General features: G+C 25.4%; 6 protein-coding genes across 7 annotated transcripts; 3 read left to right on the top strand and 3 right to left on the bottom strand.

The window, feature by feature from the left end:
* Positions 1 to 323: 323 nt before the first annotated feature.
* Positions 324 to 1616, bottom strand: LOC127291659 (uncharacterized). Its single transcript, XM_051320858.1, has 4 exons — positions 1322 to 1616; positions 1035 to 1200; positions 744 to 947; positions 324 to 685 (listed from the first exon to the last, which is right to left on the bottom strand). The coding sequence occupies exons 1-4, from the start codon at positions 1500 to 1502 to the stop codon at positions 481 to 483; spliced, it is 756 nt and encodes a 251-aa protein (XP_051176815.1). The 5' UTR covers positions 1503 to 1616; the 3' UTR covers positions 324 to 480.
* A 297-nt stretch (positions 1617 to 1913) lies between these two features.
* On the top strand, positions 1914 to 3292 carry LOC127291670 (tRNA (guanine-N(7)-)-methyltransferase non-catalytic subunit wdr4). The gene is made up of 2 exons (XM_051320873.1): positions 1914 to 2417; positions 2487 to 3292. The coding sequence occupies exons 1-2, from the start codon at positions 2018 to 2020 to the stop codon at positions 3254 to 3256; spliced, it is 1170 nt and encodes a 389-aa protein (XP_051176830.1). The 5' UTR covers positions 1914 to 2017; the 3' UTR covers positions 3257 to 3292.
* LOC127291669 (26S proteasome regulatory subunit 10B) lies at positions 3248 to 5255 on the bottom strand. Its single transcript, XM_051320872.1, has 7 exons — positions 5102 to 5255; positions 4816 to 4895; positions 4673 to 4712; positions 4453 to 4589; positions 4009 to 4381; positions 3672 to 3935; positions 3248 to 3604 (listed from the first exon to the last, which is right to left on the bottom strand). Exons 1-7 carry the CDS (start codon positions 5196 to 5198, stop codon positions 3414 to 3416), a joined length of 1182 nt encoding a protein of 393 aa, XP_051176829.1. The 5' UTR covers positions 5199 to 5255; the 3' UTR covers positions 3248 to 3413.
* An 819-nt stretch (positions 5256 to 6074) lies between these two features.
* Positions 6075 to 7086, top strand: LOC127276657 (6-pyruvoyl tetrahydrobiopterin synthase). Its single transcript, XM_051297252.1, has 3 exons — positions 6075 to 6344; positions 6411 to 6490; positions 6581 to 7086. Exons 1-3 carry the CDS (start codon positions 6280 to 6282, stop codon positions 6856 to 6858), a joined length of 423 nt encoding a protein of 140 aa, XP_051153209.1. The 5' UTR covers positions 6075 to 6279; the 3' UTR covers positions 6859 to 7086.
* Positions 7087 to 7629: 543 nt separating this feature from the next.
* Positions 7630 to 8953, bottom strand: LOC127276656 (alkaline ceramidase). Its single transcript, XM_051297251.1, has 4 exons — positions 8696 to 8953; positions 8384 to 8540; positions 8068 to 8305; positions 7630 to 7966 (listed from the first exon to the last, which is right to left on the bottom strand). Exons 1-4 carry the CDS (start codon positions 8786 to 8788, stop codon positions 7645 to 7647), a joined length of 810 nt encoding a protein of 269 aa, XP_051153208.1. The 5' UTR covers positions 8789 to 8953; the 3' UTR covers positions 7630 to 7644.
* Positions 8954 to 9095: 142 nt separating this feature from the next.
* Positions 9096 to 16289, top strand: LOC127276653 (DENN domain-containing protein 1A). 2 transcript variants are annotated; one of them, XM_051297248.1, is made up of 15 exons: positions 9096 to 9378; positions 9767 to 9922; positions 9999 to 10136; positions 10355 to 10490; positions 10557 to 10610; positions 10742 to 10999; positions 11177 to 11278; positions 11349 to 11576; positions 11681 to 11857; positions 11931 to 11963; positions 12035 to 12089; positions 12171 to 12351; positions 12482 to 12614; positions 13442 to 14047; positions 14270 to 16289. In XM_051297248.1, exons 1-15 carry the CDS (start codon positions 9362 to 9364, stop codon positions 14708 to 14710), a joined length of 2715 nt encoding a protein of 904 aa, XP_051153205.1. In that variant the 5' UTR covers positions 9096 to 9361; the 3' UTR covers positions 14711 to 16289. The 2 variants fall into 2 exon arrangements, with proteins under 2 accessions (XP_051153205.1, XP_051153206.1); XM_051297249.1 differs by lacking the exon at positions 13442 to 14047 and having other exon boundaries at positions 9100 to 9378.
* The last annotated feature ends 125 nt before the right edge of the window (positions 16290 to 16414 follow it).

Here is a 16414-nt window from a genome sequence, read left to right as displayed (position 1 = left end):
CAAATGTGTGTGTGTATTTCATGTACATATATATATACGTATTTCCCTTGCGTTTGAACAATGGACTTTTCTCGCAAATAGATCCTAGATATATATTCTAAACAATGATAAAATGAATACAACAAAAGGAATTCCTTTGTTGGAATAAAATAAAATGCATTGACCTTAAACAAAAGTTTCTTGTAAAATATATATTTTTATTAGCAAAAATATATTTATTTTAATTATCTATTATTTAATTTCATTATTTAATTATTATTAATTAATTCCTTATATTTAAAATAAATAAATAATTATTTTTAATTATGAAAAAGTAGAAAATGTCAATTATAAATATAATAATTAGAAAATAATATTCTTTAATATGGAAATTTTTTAAAAATCAATACAAAAAAAAATAATTCAAATTGTCTCCTTGAAAATTAAAATACATGAATTTTACTTATACTAGACATATGATTTAATTTCACAATGTTATTTCTAATCAGAACTCTTATCTTGATCTTGTAACATATTTGAAATAGTTTCTATGTTAATAATTTTTCGATGCTTTTTTAATAATTCTACACTATCTGATTCATAATCATCATCTAATAATAATTGTGGTGAGGCTGATATAAGTTTAATTATGAGCTTCTTCATTAGATTCATTTTTCCAATTGTCAATTCAATTTTTTCTTTGAACCTAAAAAAGAAAAATTAGCAAATCCTTTTTTTTTTTTTAAATTAAATATTATATTTACCTTGCTTCTGTAGGATTTGATTGCTCGAGCTTATTAATTCTCAGTTCTTCTTGTTCCTTTAAAAAACTTCCATATTTATGTGCTTCTTGTATATCTTTAGTTTTAAGATGAATTAACTTTGTCTTCAATTCTTTTATTTCATTTTGAATGCTTAATGCATTATCGGTTTTAGTATAAAGTAATTTACATAATTGTCTAACTTTTCTATTAAAAAAAAAAAAAAGAAAAGAAGTATTAATAGAGAATAAATTAAAAAAAAAATATTTTATAAACATTTAATTTATAACTTACTCTTGTAATTCTGGATTCTCCTGGTTATTTAATATTTCTTCAAGAGCATGACTTTCAAGACATAAATTTACTCCTTTATCATTAATAACACATTGTGCTGTAATTTCTTCAGTCAATTTATCACAAGTTGTACTTAAATCATCTTCAGGTAATTCAGTAATTTTATCTAAAAAATTGCCAAATGAACAATTTCAAGTTTAAAAAAAATTGTTTTTGAGGTTATGAACAACGAGAAAATTTCTTTCAATTTAAACTTATATATAATAAAAATAATTAAATAAACCTACTTTCACCATTGACAGCTTTAAGATACAAAATTCTGGCATTCATTTCTTTTAAAACAGTTCTTAAATGTTTAATTTTATCTTCCACTGGTATTAAACCATCTATTGTTATATTTTCATCAGATGATTCAATTGTTGATTCATTTAACATTTTTAAAACTTGGTTCAACTTTTGCCGTTCCATAATTGAAAACAATTTGTTAGGTTTTTTTTTAAAACTTATTCTTTAGAAAAAAATGACAAACTTATTGTTAATTGTTTACCGCCCGTCAAATAAAAACAATAATGAAGTTTGTAGATCAAATATAGAAGTAATGCCAACATGAAAAAAAAACAAGGAATAAAGTGAAAGATCCGAAATGTGAATTAAATTTGTCCGATAAACAAAATTAGATTTTCATATATTTCTGAAAAATACGATTCTCGGTATGAAATACAAATTAATTTTAATGTTATTATATATTATAATTATAATTTATTCATCATTTATACATCATATCATTGTATTTTTATCGAAACTAAACAACTTTTTTTACACAAGAGTTTACACTCTATGTTGTACTTGACTATAGTTTATAATTCAACGTAAGTTGGCAACACTGTGTGTCATTGTTGGCAGAGTTGACAGTTTGACATGTGTAAAGCCACGTGCTTGAAACTTTATTTTTCTTTTTTTAAATAATAATTTTATCAAACAAAATGAGTTTTTCGATTTTTAATAATGATATTGCATTGTGTAGTGGTGAAAATATTGTCGTTTACAATATTAAAGAAAATGAAGAAAATATCATTACACTTCCAAAATTAAATAATCATCATGAGAATAATACACACAATAAAGAAGATATTGAATCAATTCATTCATTAACGAGTGTTAATTTTTCAAATGACGGTGAATATTTATCTGTTTGTACAAATCGAAAACAACTTTGTCTTTATAAACGAAAAGAATTGGAAATTGTCTCCAATAGAAGTTTAATTCGAGCTGCAAGTAAAGTTCGTTTTACAAAAAGTAATGATATCATTGTTGCTGATAAATCTGGTGATGCTTATTTATTTGCTACCACAAAACCGTTAGAGAATGGAAATCTTCTTCTAGGTAAATATTAACGAATTAAATTAACATTTTTTTTTTTTTTGTTTTTAAAACTAAATATAATATTTTTAGGGCATCTTTCTATGATTTTGGATATATTGGTAACATCAGATGAAAAATACATTATCACAGCGGACAGAGATGAAAAAATACGTGTCTCAAAATATCCAAATAGTTACAATATATCTGCCTATTGTTTAGGACATAAGAAATTTGTGAATAATATTGCAGAAGTGCCACATTGTCGTGAAATTTTAATTTCTTGTGGTGGCGATGGTCAATTTATATTGTGGAATTATAAAATTGGAAAAGAACTTTATCGTTTTCCATTTAAACAAAATTTACAAGATGGAGATTTAAAGAAATTTGAAAAACTTTTAGAGGATTGTAATATTGATGAATCTATAATTAATTTACCAGTAAAACAAATGCAAATAATAAAAATTGACAATTTAACATCAATAATTTCTGTCAGTTTTTATTGTTGTAAAAGTGTATTTATTTATAATGTAAAGGGAACAAATGACATGGATTTAACAATGAATTATCTACAAGCAATTAAAATTGACGAAGAGCCATTAGATTGTTTTTTAAATGAAAATCAACTTTGGATATTAACAAATGTGAAACTTGATGTTTATAAATTAAGAGATAATAGTTATTTTAAAGATGAAGAAATGATTAAAAAAATTTGTAAATTAAATACATTGTGGGAAAAACTTCGATGTGATTCTTGTGATAAAACTTTGTTTCCCATTTTGTATAAAAGAAAATTTGACAATGTACAAGAATATCAAGAGAGAAAAAAATGTCGTTTAAATGAAAAACAAATGTTAGATTAAAGACTGTTTATAAATTAAATGTGTATAATTGTATAAGCCTTTTTGTTATTACTTACAATTGTATTTATAAAAGTTATTGTAGAGTTAGTTTTGTCGCAGTTACAGGAGAAATTAATTTTATTTTTAATGTAACGACAATTTTTTTTTTTCAGTAATTTCACACTGGCTTGTAGTCCAATTTAGATTCGAGTTTCTTATTATCGGATACTTTTCTCACCGCTTTCATAAAGTCTTCTTGCACTACATATTCACGTTCAAGACGAATTGCAAATAAACCTGCTTCTGTGCATACGTTTCTTAAATCAGCGCCATTAAAACCGTCAGATAGTTTTACTACAGCCTCATAATCTAAAAAAAAAATTAATTAATTAAATTATATTTATTAATGTTAAAATTAATAAATTTAAATTCTCACCAATATCTCCATGTTTAGCTATGGGACAAGCGTGAATTTTCAAAATTTCCAATCTTGCTTGTTCATTGGGCAGTGGAATTTCTATTTTTCGATCGAGTCTTCCAGGTCGTAGAAGAGCGGGATCCAAAGTGTCAGGTCGATTCGTTGCCATTATCATTTTCACTTGTCCCAAAGAATCGAAACCATCCATTTGATTCAACAATTCCATGAGTGTTCGTTGTATTTCACGATCGGCACTTGTACCTTCGGAAAATCTACGTCCACCTTAAAAGAGTATAAATTAATTTAGATTTCAGTTTTTTTTTTTTTAAATCAGAAAAAGTAATTTTTTTTTTACCAATCGCGTCAATTTCATCCATAAATATAATACACGGCTGATGATCACGTGCATAATTGAACATTTCTCTAATTAATCGGGCCGATTCGCCAATATATTTGTCGACAATTGCACTGGAAACGACTTTTAAAAAATTTGCATCCAATTGACTTGCCACAGCTCGGGCGAGTAATGTTTTTCCCGTTCCTGGCGGACCATAAAGCAAACAACCCTTGGGTGGTGTAATTCCTACTCTTTGGAAAAGTTCAGGATTTAAAAGTGGTAATTCAATTACCTCGCGTAATTCACGAATTTGCTCGCTTAAACCGCCAATTGCGGAATATGTCACGTCACCTGGATCTTCGTGAGACATATTATAAACGAGAGGATCCACCTAAAAGGAAAAATTGATTTAAAACATTTTTTTTAATCACGAGAAAATAATTTTTAATTAATAACACTTACTTCACGGGGTAAATAACGCATTATTGTGAGTGTCGTCATGTCAAGAGCAACTCGAGTTCCAGATTTAAGTTTATTTTTATCCAATTGACGTCTACATCCAACAACATAACGTGGTCCATTTGTAGCTTTTACAATAACTAAAGAAAAAAAACAATATGTATGTAAATTCCATCTTATTACTCAAATTTTAAACCTTTCTTTAAATTAAATTAAAACTTACATTTTTCTTCCGTGAGTTGTTTTAAAACTTCTCCAACAATCTAAAAATATTTCATTTTTTTTAATGTTTTATCAAAAAGAATAATTCAATATTACTAAACAAAATTAATTTTAAATAAAGATTTAATAATAAAATTTACAAACCTGACCAACACTTTGTAAGGCTTTTAAATCATTTTCTGATTTGTCATACTGCTTTGTAAGATCTTTGAGATGCTCTCGCACTGAAAATAAAATAAAATAAATTAATTTAATCTTTGTAAAAATAATAATTTTTTTATTTTCTTTAATGAATATTTATTTATGTTTTTCATTGTTAATGTTTTTCTCTCAAAAAACAAGAGAGATGACAGATTAGGTTAGGTTAACCATTTTTCACAAAAATTATGAAATTAATGGAAAAATTTGTATTTATTTAAATAATACTTACTCTCCTTGAGACGAGACTCAACTTCTTTGTGCTCTAATAACTTTTTTCTATAATCTTGAAGGGCTTTTTCTCTAACAGAATCCACTGCGGCCGCCATTTTTACTTATTTTGCTGTATAACGATCTATGAATAAATACTTTATAGATTGTGGACTGGATATTTTCATGTAAACAAACATTGTTATTGAAGCTTCTCAACCCTGGTTGCATGAAAGAAACATGTGCACATGTCTTGTTATGATAAAGGTGCTTAAGGTGCTTATATACCTCAAATTTCGATCAGATGAACATTATTTCTGGACCGTGAAAATGCGTGAAAAGTCATTTTCACGGCGGGTATTTTTGAATTGTTTTATACAAAAAAGGTTTTTTTAAGAAATATAATATTAAATAATTGTTTTAATATGTAAGAACACTTTAAAATAGTGATAGAGAGATGATTTGATTAAAAAATTTAGCAAATTTTGCTTTAAAACGTTTTCTGCTACAAGAAAGTATAAAATGACGATGTTTGTGAAATGGTTTGTACAGTGCTTCTTCCTTGTGAGTGTTTCTCAGAGTTTTGTTTATGTTATGTCGTTTCTTTTTAACTTGTAATAAATAATGAGTGCTGAAAATAAATCGGTAAGTTGAAATGTTTATCAAATAAATTTAAATTCTACTAATTGTTTCGAATAACTGAAAGAAACATGTACACATGTACACTGTACAAACCATTTCACAAACATCGTCATTTTACACTTTCTTGTAGCAGAAAACGTTTTAAAGCAAAATTTGCAAAAATTTTTAATCAAATCATCTCTCTATCACTATTTTAAAGTGTTCTTACATATTAAAACAATTATTTAATATTATATTTCTTAAAAAAACATTTTTTGTTTAAAACAATTCAAAAATACCCGCCGTGAAAATGACTTTTCACGCATTTTCACGGTCCAGAAATAATGTTCATCTGATCGAAATTTGAGGTATATAAGCACCTTAATATTTGTATTATTGAAAAAAAAAAAATCTATACATAATTAGTAATTGTTTAATGAAATTATTTCTTAGTACTAGTTATAGAATTTTAGTTTTCTAATATATTTTAAAAACTTATTCAATTCTTTTAATAAAAACAAATTTGACACAAAGTAACATACAAAATTAATAACAATATTGTATACTTTTATTTGAAAAATGTCTCCGAAAATAGCATATTTGACAAGAAAGGAACACATATCGTCATCACACAGATTGCATAGGTATAAAAATTTATATCTATATTTTAATAGTAGCATAAACTAATATTTTTTTTTCTATTTATTTAGTTCTCAATTAAGCGATGAAGAAAATAAAAAAATATATGGAAAATGTAATAATTTTTGGGGTCATGGACATAATTACACTGGTATTTAAATTATAATTAAATATAAATTAAAATTAATATTTAATTATTTTTTTTAAGCATTTAGAATAAATAATAAAATTTGTTTTCTAGTCGAAGTTACTGTTAAGGGACCAGTTGATCCAATTACTGGAATGGTAATGAATATTACAGATTTATCACATTACATGAATGACGTATTAATGACAAGATTAGATCATAAAAATCTCGATAAAGATGTACCATACTTTGAATCAATAGTATCAACATCTGAAAATGTGGCAATTTATATTTTTGATGAATTGAAAAAATTACTTCCAAAACCGGAATTACTTTACGAAGTAAAACTTTATGAAACTGATAAGAATATTGTTATCTACAGAGGAGAATGAATTATTTATTAATGTTATTATAGCTCTAATATGAATATAAATAAATTGTAGTTTTAATTTTTAAAATAATAATTCACATATTTTTATATATATATATAATAAATTTATTTATACGTAAAAACATGTATATAAATATATTTACATGACACAGATCACAGTTCGTGTAGATATATATATTAAAAAAAATTCTTTAAATTGAAATATAAAATTATTGAAAATGTAAATTAATTCTTTGGAATCACATTTCTTTTTTTAAATATCGAAACCCAAAGATTGCACATTTTGTACGAAATTTATATGTACTTAAAATGTAATTATTGTTTTGTGCGAAATGACACGATTTTATCACAATATTTAATTCACTTATTTCAAAAAATAATAATTGAACTAGAATTTAAATTAGAATTAACGTCACAATTTTTATCACTATACTTTGAAGTATAAACAATTTATGTATCAGTTATCAAAATTTAGACATACTTTTTTTAAAATCATTTTTATGTATACCTAATAAATATTTTTCTTTAGATTATTTTCAATTTAATATTAGTCTACAGATTTCACATATCACTGTTTCAATAGAACATTAAAACTAGAAGCACACGATATCTTTCGCTAGTTATGACAGCGAGATTAAAAGATACAAAATTTGTGCACTTTTTAAAATGGAATTTCAATAATTCATTAACATTAGAAAAAATTGTAAATAAATTTATAAATACAAATTTCTCTATAGAAACATTGATAATTATTTAGTATATATAAAAAAAATTGTTTTTTTTACGATTATATGTTTGTATTATAATCGATTTTAATATAACTTTTAATTGTTACGTAAGGAATACCTAATTCAAAATCATCTCTAGGCCAATATTTAAGTAACGGAGATTGATGTGGTTTTTCATCTTTTACTGAAAAATAAGCAAATAGTACTGTCACAGTATAACTAGCGATAAAAATAAATAAATGCCATAACGCATGAAGATAAGGAAAATTTAAATTCATCCATGTCTCACAAAATAGTCTATCGTTTAACCAACAAAATACTGCCAAAATCCACATAGCGCCACATCTCAATCCAAGACGATAAACTCTTGTTGATTTAGTCCTTTAAATAAAATATTTTAATAAATCTAAATTTTTAGATTTCAATTTTTAAATTTTGTTTTATTATATTATTTTCTATGATAAAAAAAAAAAATGACTCACCATTTTAATTCAATTAACAAAATTCCAAAAGCAGGAATTCCTAGACACATTAATGCAAAAGCATTAAGTACTGGATGAATTAAAGCTAAACCTGTTGCAACTAAAGTTGATAAAAATACATAAAATGAAAATTGTTTTCTATTATGTACAAAATTTTTTGGAAAATATCTCCTTGGAAAAAACATACAAAATCCAGCCATATAAACCCACAATATTGCTAATTCATCCAATAATTGACCTTAAATTAAAAATTAATTCATTATTATAACCAAGAAATAATTATATATATTTGAATAAATAATTTTTTTTCTTTTACCTATTAGAGATAAAGTTGCATGGAAATATGCACTGCTAACGCCTACTACCATTAATAAAAACCATATTATATGAATTCCTGGATTAACAAATCTTCCATAATCTTTAAATAAATGCATAAGAATTGGTGGCAATAATAAAAACAATACATTGCTGAGCTGAAAAATTATAATAAATTTTATTATTATACAATAATGTAATTTACCTCAAGTTTTTTCAATATATTTTCTATTGTTTTAAAAACTTATCTAATTTTATCGTCTTTTTTTTTTTTATTGCATTTACAAAACGAAAACAATAAAAAAAAACCAACCGTATTCATAAATTCTGCAATACTTGGAGATATCAGATAATTTCCCTCACACCAATCGACTGGTGAACTGCCAGCTTCAAAGGAACTCCACATTTTTAATTAGATATTTTTTTGCACAATTATAACATATCATTAAATAATATTGTACTTGTTATTTAATAAGTGAACAAAAAAAAAAGAAATGACAGATTTAAATCATCGTTCAATACACAAGAATACAAAGGAAACTGAAAAGATCTTTGTACGCAGTGTTGATTTCTTTTCATTGGTGCATTTATTGCGACTGCGCAAATATAAATAAAGGTATTTTCACAATAGAATTCGAGGGTAATCAGTGGAATATCCGAAATGTGACACTGTTTTTTTTTTTTTTTTTTTTAAACCTGTGTGTGTGAACCTTAAAAATAGATCATGATCATGAAAGTTAGTGTAAGTCATTTCGACACAAAAGTGACGTGCAAATGACTTGTGTCAGTGTAAGAATTGTTGATTAAGCAAGAAAATATTTATTAGTGTTAGAAAAAAAAAATATGGTGAAGTGAATGCAGAAAGGATTCATTAATGTTCCCCTATATATCAAGATGAATACTTTGTGGGCGATATGACAGAAGGTTGTTCATCATTAAACTCCTATTACGGGAAAATTTCTATTAAAAATCCATTACAATGGGGTCTAGATTAAGGTAACTGTCTCAATTTTTTATTCCGTTAGTTTACTTATTTTTTTTTATGTCACTCTTTCCTGTCGTTATTTACATTTTCATTAGTGTGAAATTATTTTAAGAGAACAAATTAGAAATCACGCATTTTTTGGATCATATGTAACTTTCAATATGACGGTGATTCATCCTGTCTCTGTTTTTTTACACAAACAATATACACATATGATTTCTACAGTGATTTGAATGTTTGTATTTATTAATTATGAACTAATGTAAGGTCATTGGAAAATTCCTTTGCATTTTGGAGTGATACTTTGTGCTGTCATATGTTGTTTTTTTTTGTTTGATATTTAAAATTATAAAAAAAAGTAAAGTGTTTAAAAAAAAACATTTTTTTTTTCAATTTTAGGGAAAATGTGAAGCATATATTCGAGTGCTTTTGTGAAATAGCTGCACCTATAGGAGAGAAACAAGCCTGGATACTTCAAAAATATCCTGACACATTTGTTGATTTGGAAATATTGAAATCCGTTCCAAAATTTGCTTATCCTTGTGAAGTAGAAAAGTAAGTGTAATATATTTGAATAGAGAAATAAATAGAAAATTATTAAAACATTTGGAAATTTTTTTTTTTTTCTCAGTCAACAGGTACAGCATTTTTCATTCGTCCTGACTAGTATAGATTCAAAATGGACTTTTGGATTTTGCCGACATGATCCTAAAACAACAACTGCATTGGTTATTTTAAGTGCTTTACCATGGCACGAAACATTCTACAAGTGTGTAAAAAAAAAAAAAAAAAATTACTTGAAATTTAAATATTTTATTAAATTAATTTACAATTTTTTTTTTTTATATTAGAAATTAATGCATGACTAGCTTTTTTTTACGCAGTGAAATATGCGCAGAAAAAAAAAGAAGAATTGTAATTACGAATTACGTCTTAGAAAACTGATTTCCATTTTGAAATTCTTATTAATTATTAATTTATTTGTAGATTTTTAAATCATATTGCAACATTAACATCGAGTAAAAATGCTGGTGATTTAGTGAAATTTTTAGAAGATGTACATAACACTGCAGTTCCAGTATGTGGAATTGCTGCCAGTATTCCTCTTCCTGACACCAGTACTGTAAGTTTCAAAAATTAGAATTCTACTTTATAACGATTTGAATTTTAATTGATTATATTTATTAAGGTATTCCTTTGCCAAAGTCCGAAACAATTCCAGTTACCCAGTATACCAGAGAATGTAAGTAGTTTATTCTAAAAATTTGTTAATTATTTTTTTTTTCATTAAATCTTTATAATAATAATAATTTGATATATTTTTAATAGATTGTAATAAATTTTTTTTAAATGGGATTTTTTTTTAAATTGCAGAGAAATTTAACAGAATATTTTAGCGCTGTGGACACTCATAATATGATGATAATATTTGCCTCTATGTTGTATGAAAGACGCATTGTTTTTACTTCAAAGCGACTGTCCAGGCTGAGTGCTTGTGTGCAAGCATGCAATGCCCTTATTTATCCAATGATCTGGCAACACATTTACATCCCTGTTTTACCACTTTCGCTTATGGATTATTTACTGGCGCCTATGCCATTTCTTATTGGAGTTCCATCATCAACACTTCAGGTTATTATTATTATTATATGTTCAATACAATCGTTCTTTTATATTTAAATTTCAATAAAATAATAAAAAATTAAATATCAATTTTAATTGGGCTATAAAAATAATTTATTAATTTCAATTGACAAAATATGGAATTATTATTTTCTAAAGAATAAATAATTTATTTTTGTTTTACAGAGGGTAAATAAAAATGATATGGGCGAAGTTGTTGTTTTGGACGCTGATAGTAATAATGTTGACACTCCATTTCACGATTTAGAATCTCTTCCACAAGATGTGGTACGTATTTTAATTTCTTTTCTTTTTTTTTATTAAAATTGAACTTAAAGAATTTATTTTTTCGCTATAGGTAACGAATTTAAGAAAAGCGTTACGAAATAGACCGGCTTTATTGGGAGATGGAGTTTCGCGAGCTTTTTTACGAGCATTAGTGCAATTGACTGCAGGTTATAGAGAAGCTTTATCTTTACAACAAGGAGTGAGAATTACATTTGATCCTAATAAATTCGTTGAGTGTAGACCATTATCAATGCAACCATTTTTACGAAAAATGCTGGAATTACAAATATTTCAACAAGTATGTATTTCAAATGATAATAGTTTGATTTCAACTAATTTTAATTTTACATCCGAATATAATATTTAATTTTCCTTTTGAATATAATGGAAAATTGTTTTTAGTTTATAGAAGAAAGACTGCATATGCTTAATTCAGGACTAGGATTTTCAGACGAATTTGAAATAGAAGCTTGCAATTATTCGGACAAATCTGGTAGTAAATTCATGCAACAATATCGAGAATGGACATTTGCAATGCGAAAAGAGGGCTCTGCATTCATTCGAAGCGTCAAGGATAAAGTAATAAATTTTTTAGTTATTTTTTTTTTTTTTTTGATTAATTTGATAGAATTATAAATTCATTTATTTACAGGCAAATCCTGCTGTCAAGTACGCTGTGAAATCAGTGAGTTTTTTAATTGATGAATAAATTTTCTCTATATATGTATTATGAACGTTAATTAAATAAATTTTCAGGTGAAAGACAAAGGAAAGGATATGAAAACGGCTTATAAGGGTCTTAAATGGAAAGGTGAAAGTTGTATTTTAATTTCACTTGTGAAAAGAAAGAAAATAGTGATTATTTTTAAAAGTATTATTTTCTTTTTTTTAGGACGATCAAGCAGAGCTGAAAATAGTATGCGCTTCCCTCAACCTAGATCAGCTCCTAGTTCACCTACTTTAGAAAGAAGAGCAATTTCTTTTAGTTCACCTTCAAAATCGCCGAGTGGATTTACAGCCACAACTAGTTATCGCAAGGAGCTTAGATTACGCAATAGTAACATTGATGCAAGGTTAACAAATTTATGCAAAATGCACTTAAATATATATATATATATATATAATAAATCTATTTTAGTTTTTTAAAATTTATTTTTTAATTTACTTGATATAAATTATTTTAAATACAATTTTTCTTTGCAGTAGAAAACAATATTCTCCATTGAGTCCAAGTTCTCCTGAAGAACAAGATTCTCCTCCAGAACGACTTAATATAGATCTAATGCACGAACTTCGAGATGTGATATTTCCGAACACTCCACCTGTTGATAGAACTGTGAGTAAAACAAAAAACAAAATGTTTATTTTAATCAATAGAGTGGAAATTTTCATTTTTTTTTCCCTGCACAAGCTGAAATCAATCATTTTCATTATTTCTTTTAACTCTTAACTACTTAATAATAATTATTAAATAATAATTTAACTAATTGATAAATTATCTACTTATTATGTAATTATTAGTAATTGTATTTAATAATTATTTTTAAAATAATATTATTTAAAGTAATTAAGAGTTGTTTTATACTATTATAAATGTGATTTTTGAAATGCTTTTTCTTGTTATCAATGAGCTTAAAGTAAAGTTAGCGTTTTTAGTGAAAAAGCAGTTCACCACTTGCCTCTCTGTTTTTGCACATTTAAAAAAAAAAAAAAAAAAATTCTGTGTCTTATTGTTTTTATTTCTCTGTAATGTCCATGGTAATGGAAATGAGCATGAGCAATTTCTATTCTTTCATTTTCATTTTATAGTGTCTGTGGGTTTACTTAGTGTTGAAGTTACAATTATTTTTACAGACAATTAAAAGTAATTTTTTAAATGTGAACAATTAAAAAAAAAAATTAAATTACTAGAAAACTATTATTATCTTACAATTGTGATTAAATAACTAACAGAAAACATTCTTTAATTTCCATTTTATTTTTGTTTTTTTGCATATCCAGTGACTAAATAATTGAATTGCTTTTTCGCACTATAGATTTCAATAGACAAATTCAGCTTGTTTCTTTTTTTTTGTAATAAAAGGATAAAATGAAAGCTTAAGATGCAAGTTTTTTTATCCATTGAAAAAAAAAAGTGAGAGAATGTCGTGCGTAACCTTTCAGTTGAAACCAGTTCGAAGTTTAGACAGCTTGAGACCTGCATGGAGTGGGCGCTTGCGGCACGGCCCTTTACCAATTTCCCAAAATAATTCCTTTGGAATTCCTCCAAAACCAAAATTCAATCCTGAACCACCACAAGAACTTTTATCGAGTCAGTTATATGATTTGGAGATGAAAAAAAATACAGCTCCCAATGTAAAATTAAAAGAAAATTCAAATGATTCTTTAATAAATTCTAAATTAGATGATAAAACATCTTTAATTAATATTTCATTGAATGTGACAAAAAATAAAGAAATCACTAATGAAATTATTAATCCCTCAAATCCATTTGTTAATAGTAATATTTTAAAAGCAAAAATAAATGGACAACATAATTTTGAAATAATTGATGATAATGATGATAATAATGAAAAAATTAATGATCAATTAGTGGAGAATTTATTTGACGATGATTCGATAAAAAATAATTTACAACAAGATCCTTTTGATACAAGTCGTGTACTGATTCCGATGAATCCTGTATTGCATTCCATGAACAATCAAAAATCCATTAATTCTCATACATCACAACCATTGAACACTGAATTCTGCTCGTCACACGCTAAGGTAAAAATTACCACTCATTTTTTTTTCTGTTTTGTAAAAAAAAAAAAATGTCTTTTTCATTATTCTTCCTTGTTGATTTGTCGTTTGTAACGTCCTTGTTATTTTGGTTTCATTTTATTTAAATTTGATAATTGATGAAATTTTTCATAAAAGTAAAAATTTAATAAATAAAAACAAGTATTTTTGTAACTATTTGTTCAAAAAAAAAAAATATATTTACAGGAAGCGTCAGAGAGTCAGGATTTAATTAGATTAGACTCAACTAATAGCGATGATGATTTTGATCCTCTTCTTACAAAATCACGATTCAATGCAACGAATCAAATGAGTCAATCGTTGCACATTCCTCAAATGGGAGAAGGTCTCAGTAATCCGTTATATCCATATTTTCAACCAGGAAATCAAACAAATGCAGAAATAAATCAACCTCAACATCATCCTGAGAAAAGTAAAGATTTAGATTTATTACAGGAATATGGTTTAGATTTTAACAAATTCAGCCTAACTAATGGCGCTTCTTCTTCATCATCTTCATCTTCTAAAATTCCATCAACATTTAGTCAAGATTTTTCAGAAAATAGTTTTAGTATAAATAATTCATTTGGAGCACCATTTAGCGCTCAAACTGTTAAATCGCAGAACAATTGGACCAAATTTGAGTAAATTTGTTTACTTTGGCCATTTCGAGCAAATAGAATTTGTCAACATATTTTCCGGCTTAATGTCGGCTAAAATTTGCAAAATGTTGACAATTAACTTTTTATAATTACTCGTTATTGAAATTGTTTTTTTTTTTTTTAAATTAAATATAGTAGCAAATTAATAATTTTAGTCACTAAATAATTAACTAAAAACAAAAAAAATTAATCAAATTGAAAATTAAAATTAATTTTGTTATTTAACTTTTTAGATCATATTATAGTGAAAAAATTAATTTTTTAATTTTCTTGTTTTAAATTGAAAATTTTATTCTATGAAAAACAATCAAAAGTATCTGGTCCAACTTTCTATGAATATCAAATTTCGAGATTATTTCCACTATATTCTTTAAATGTAATTTCAAAGACAGTCTGAAAAGTCATTAGTATTATCAATAAATTAAGTCTTTTTTTTGCGTATAGTGTAGGTTTTTAAAAAAATAGTCGGCTCAATATAACAAATATTCGGCTGTACCAAATGAAAGTTATAAATGTTTAAGTTTCTGTTTGAAAAATATTTAATTGGAGAATCTCTAAATTGTACAGCTTTTTTGAATTTAAATTAGTGATAAGTTTTAATATTGTTGAAAATTGAGGAAAAAAAAACTTTCCAGTTCAATAAAGCAATAAAGGAAAGTTTTTCTATTAGGAAAAAAAATTACAAACATCTTCTTAGAACTGAAAATTCAAAATATAAATTAAATAGAAAAGCACTGAAAGAAAAAAAAAATTGACAAGCAAGTGCCAAAATTGAAGACTTAAATTAAAATTTTTTTTTAACATGAAAATTTCAAAATTAATGTAATTTAAGTTTATAATCTCCATAACAATAGAAAAGAAAAAAAAAGAACCTGGAGTTTTAAAAAGAAGCTTAACTTAGAATTGAGCACAAAATCTTATGCATTAGGAAATTAAATTCTCCTGATTGATAACATATCATAATTATAATTGTAAATAAAAAGTTTGTATAACTTAATATTTATGTAAATAATAAGAATCTCTAGTTATTAAGAAATTGACAGGAAAAAAAAAAGTATATTAGTTAATGTTTGTATACTTCCTCTTGTTTCTCTTTTGAGTGAGGTTGAAAGAAAAAAAAGACCAATTATTAATCTGGTTTTTTAAAGTTAAATAATTTTTCGAAAGGCTTTTAATGATGTGGCACTAAAAAAAATCTACTCGCCTATAGTAATCTATTTTTTAATGCAAATATTAAAATATGCAGGACAATATTTTTTCGAAACTTGTGATTGTTATTTTTTGTTTGTTATACTATTTTCAAAACTGTTGTTATTCTCAAATCGTACAAAGAATTTTTTGAGATTCTTTTAGACAATTTTTGCAAAAATAGATCATTATGTAGAAAAAAATACTCAGTTGTCTTGTATTGAATCAAGCTTCCAATCAACATTTTTACATATTTTTTTGTTGAATAATGTCCAGGGACTGTGTAATATAATATTTAGGCATCATTAGTTGAAAGCGTGTATATATATAAAAAAAAAGCAATAGTTAAAAGGCACAAATAAATTTTAATAAAATAATTCACTGTCATTATTTTTCTTCTATTAGGAAGAATATTTTTTCAAAATTATTTAAATGAAAAAATATTTTTATTTGAATGTGAAAAAAAAAATTTGTTAATAAAATAATTCTGTCAATAATTTAA

Source organism: Leptopilina boulardi, unplaced genomic scaffold, assembly GCF_019393585.1.
Source record: "Leptopilina boulardi isolate dan_hultmark-lab unplaced genomic scaffold, ZJU_Lbou_2.1 LbouV2_150, whole genome shotgun sequence".
NCBI lineage: Eukaryota > Metazoa > Arthropoda > Insecta > Hymenoptera > Figitidae > Leptopilina > Leptopilina boulardi.
The sequence above is the reverse complement of the archived record's forward strand: the minus strand, read 5'-3'. Positions and strand labels throughout refer to the sequence as shown.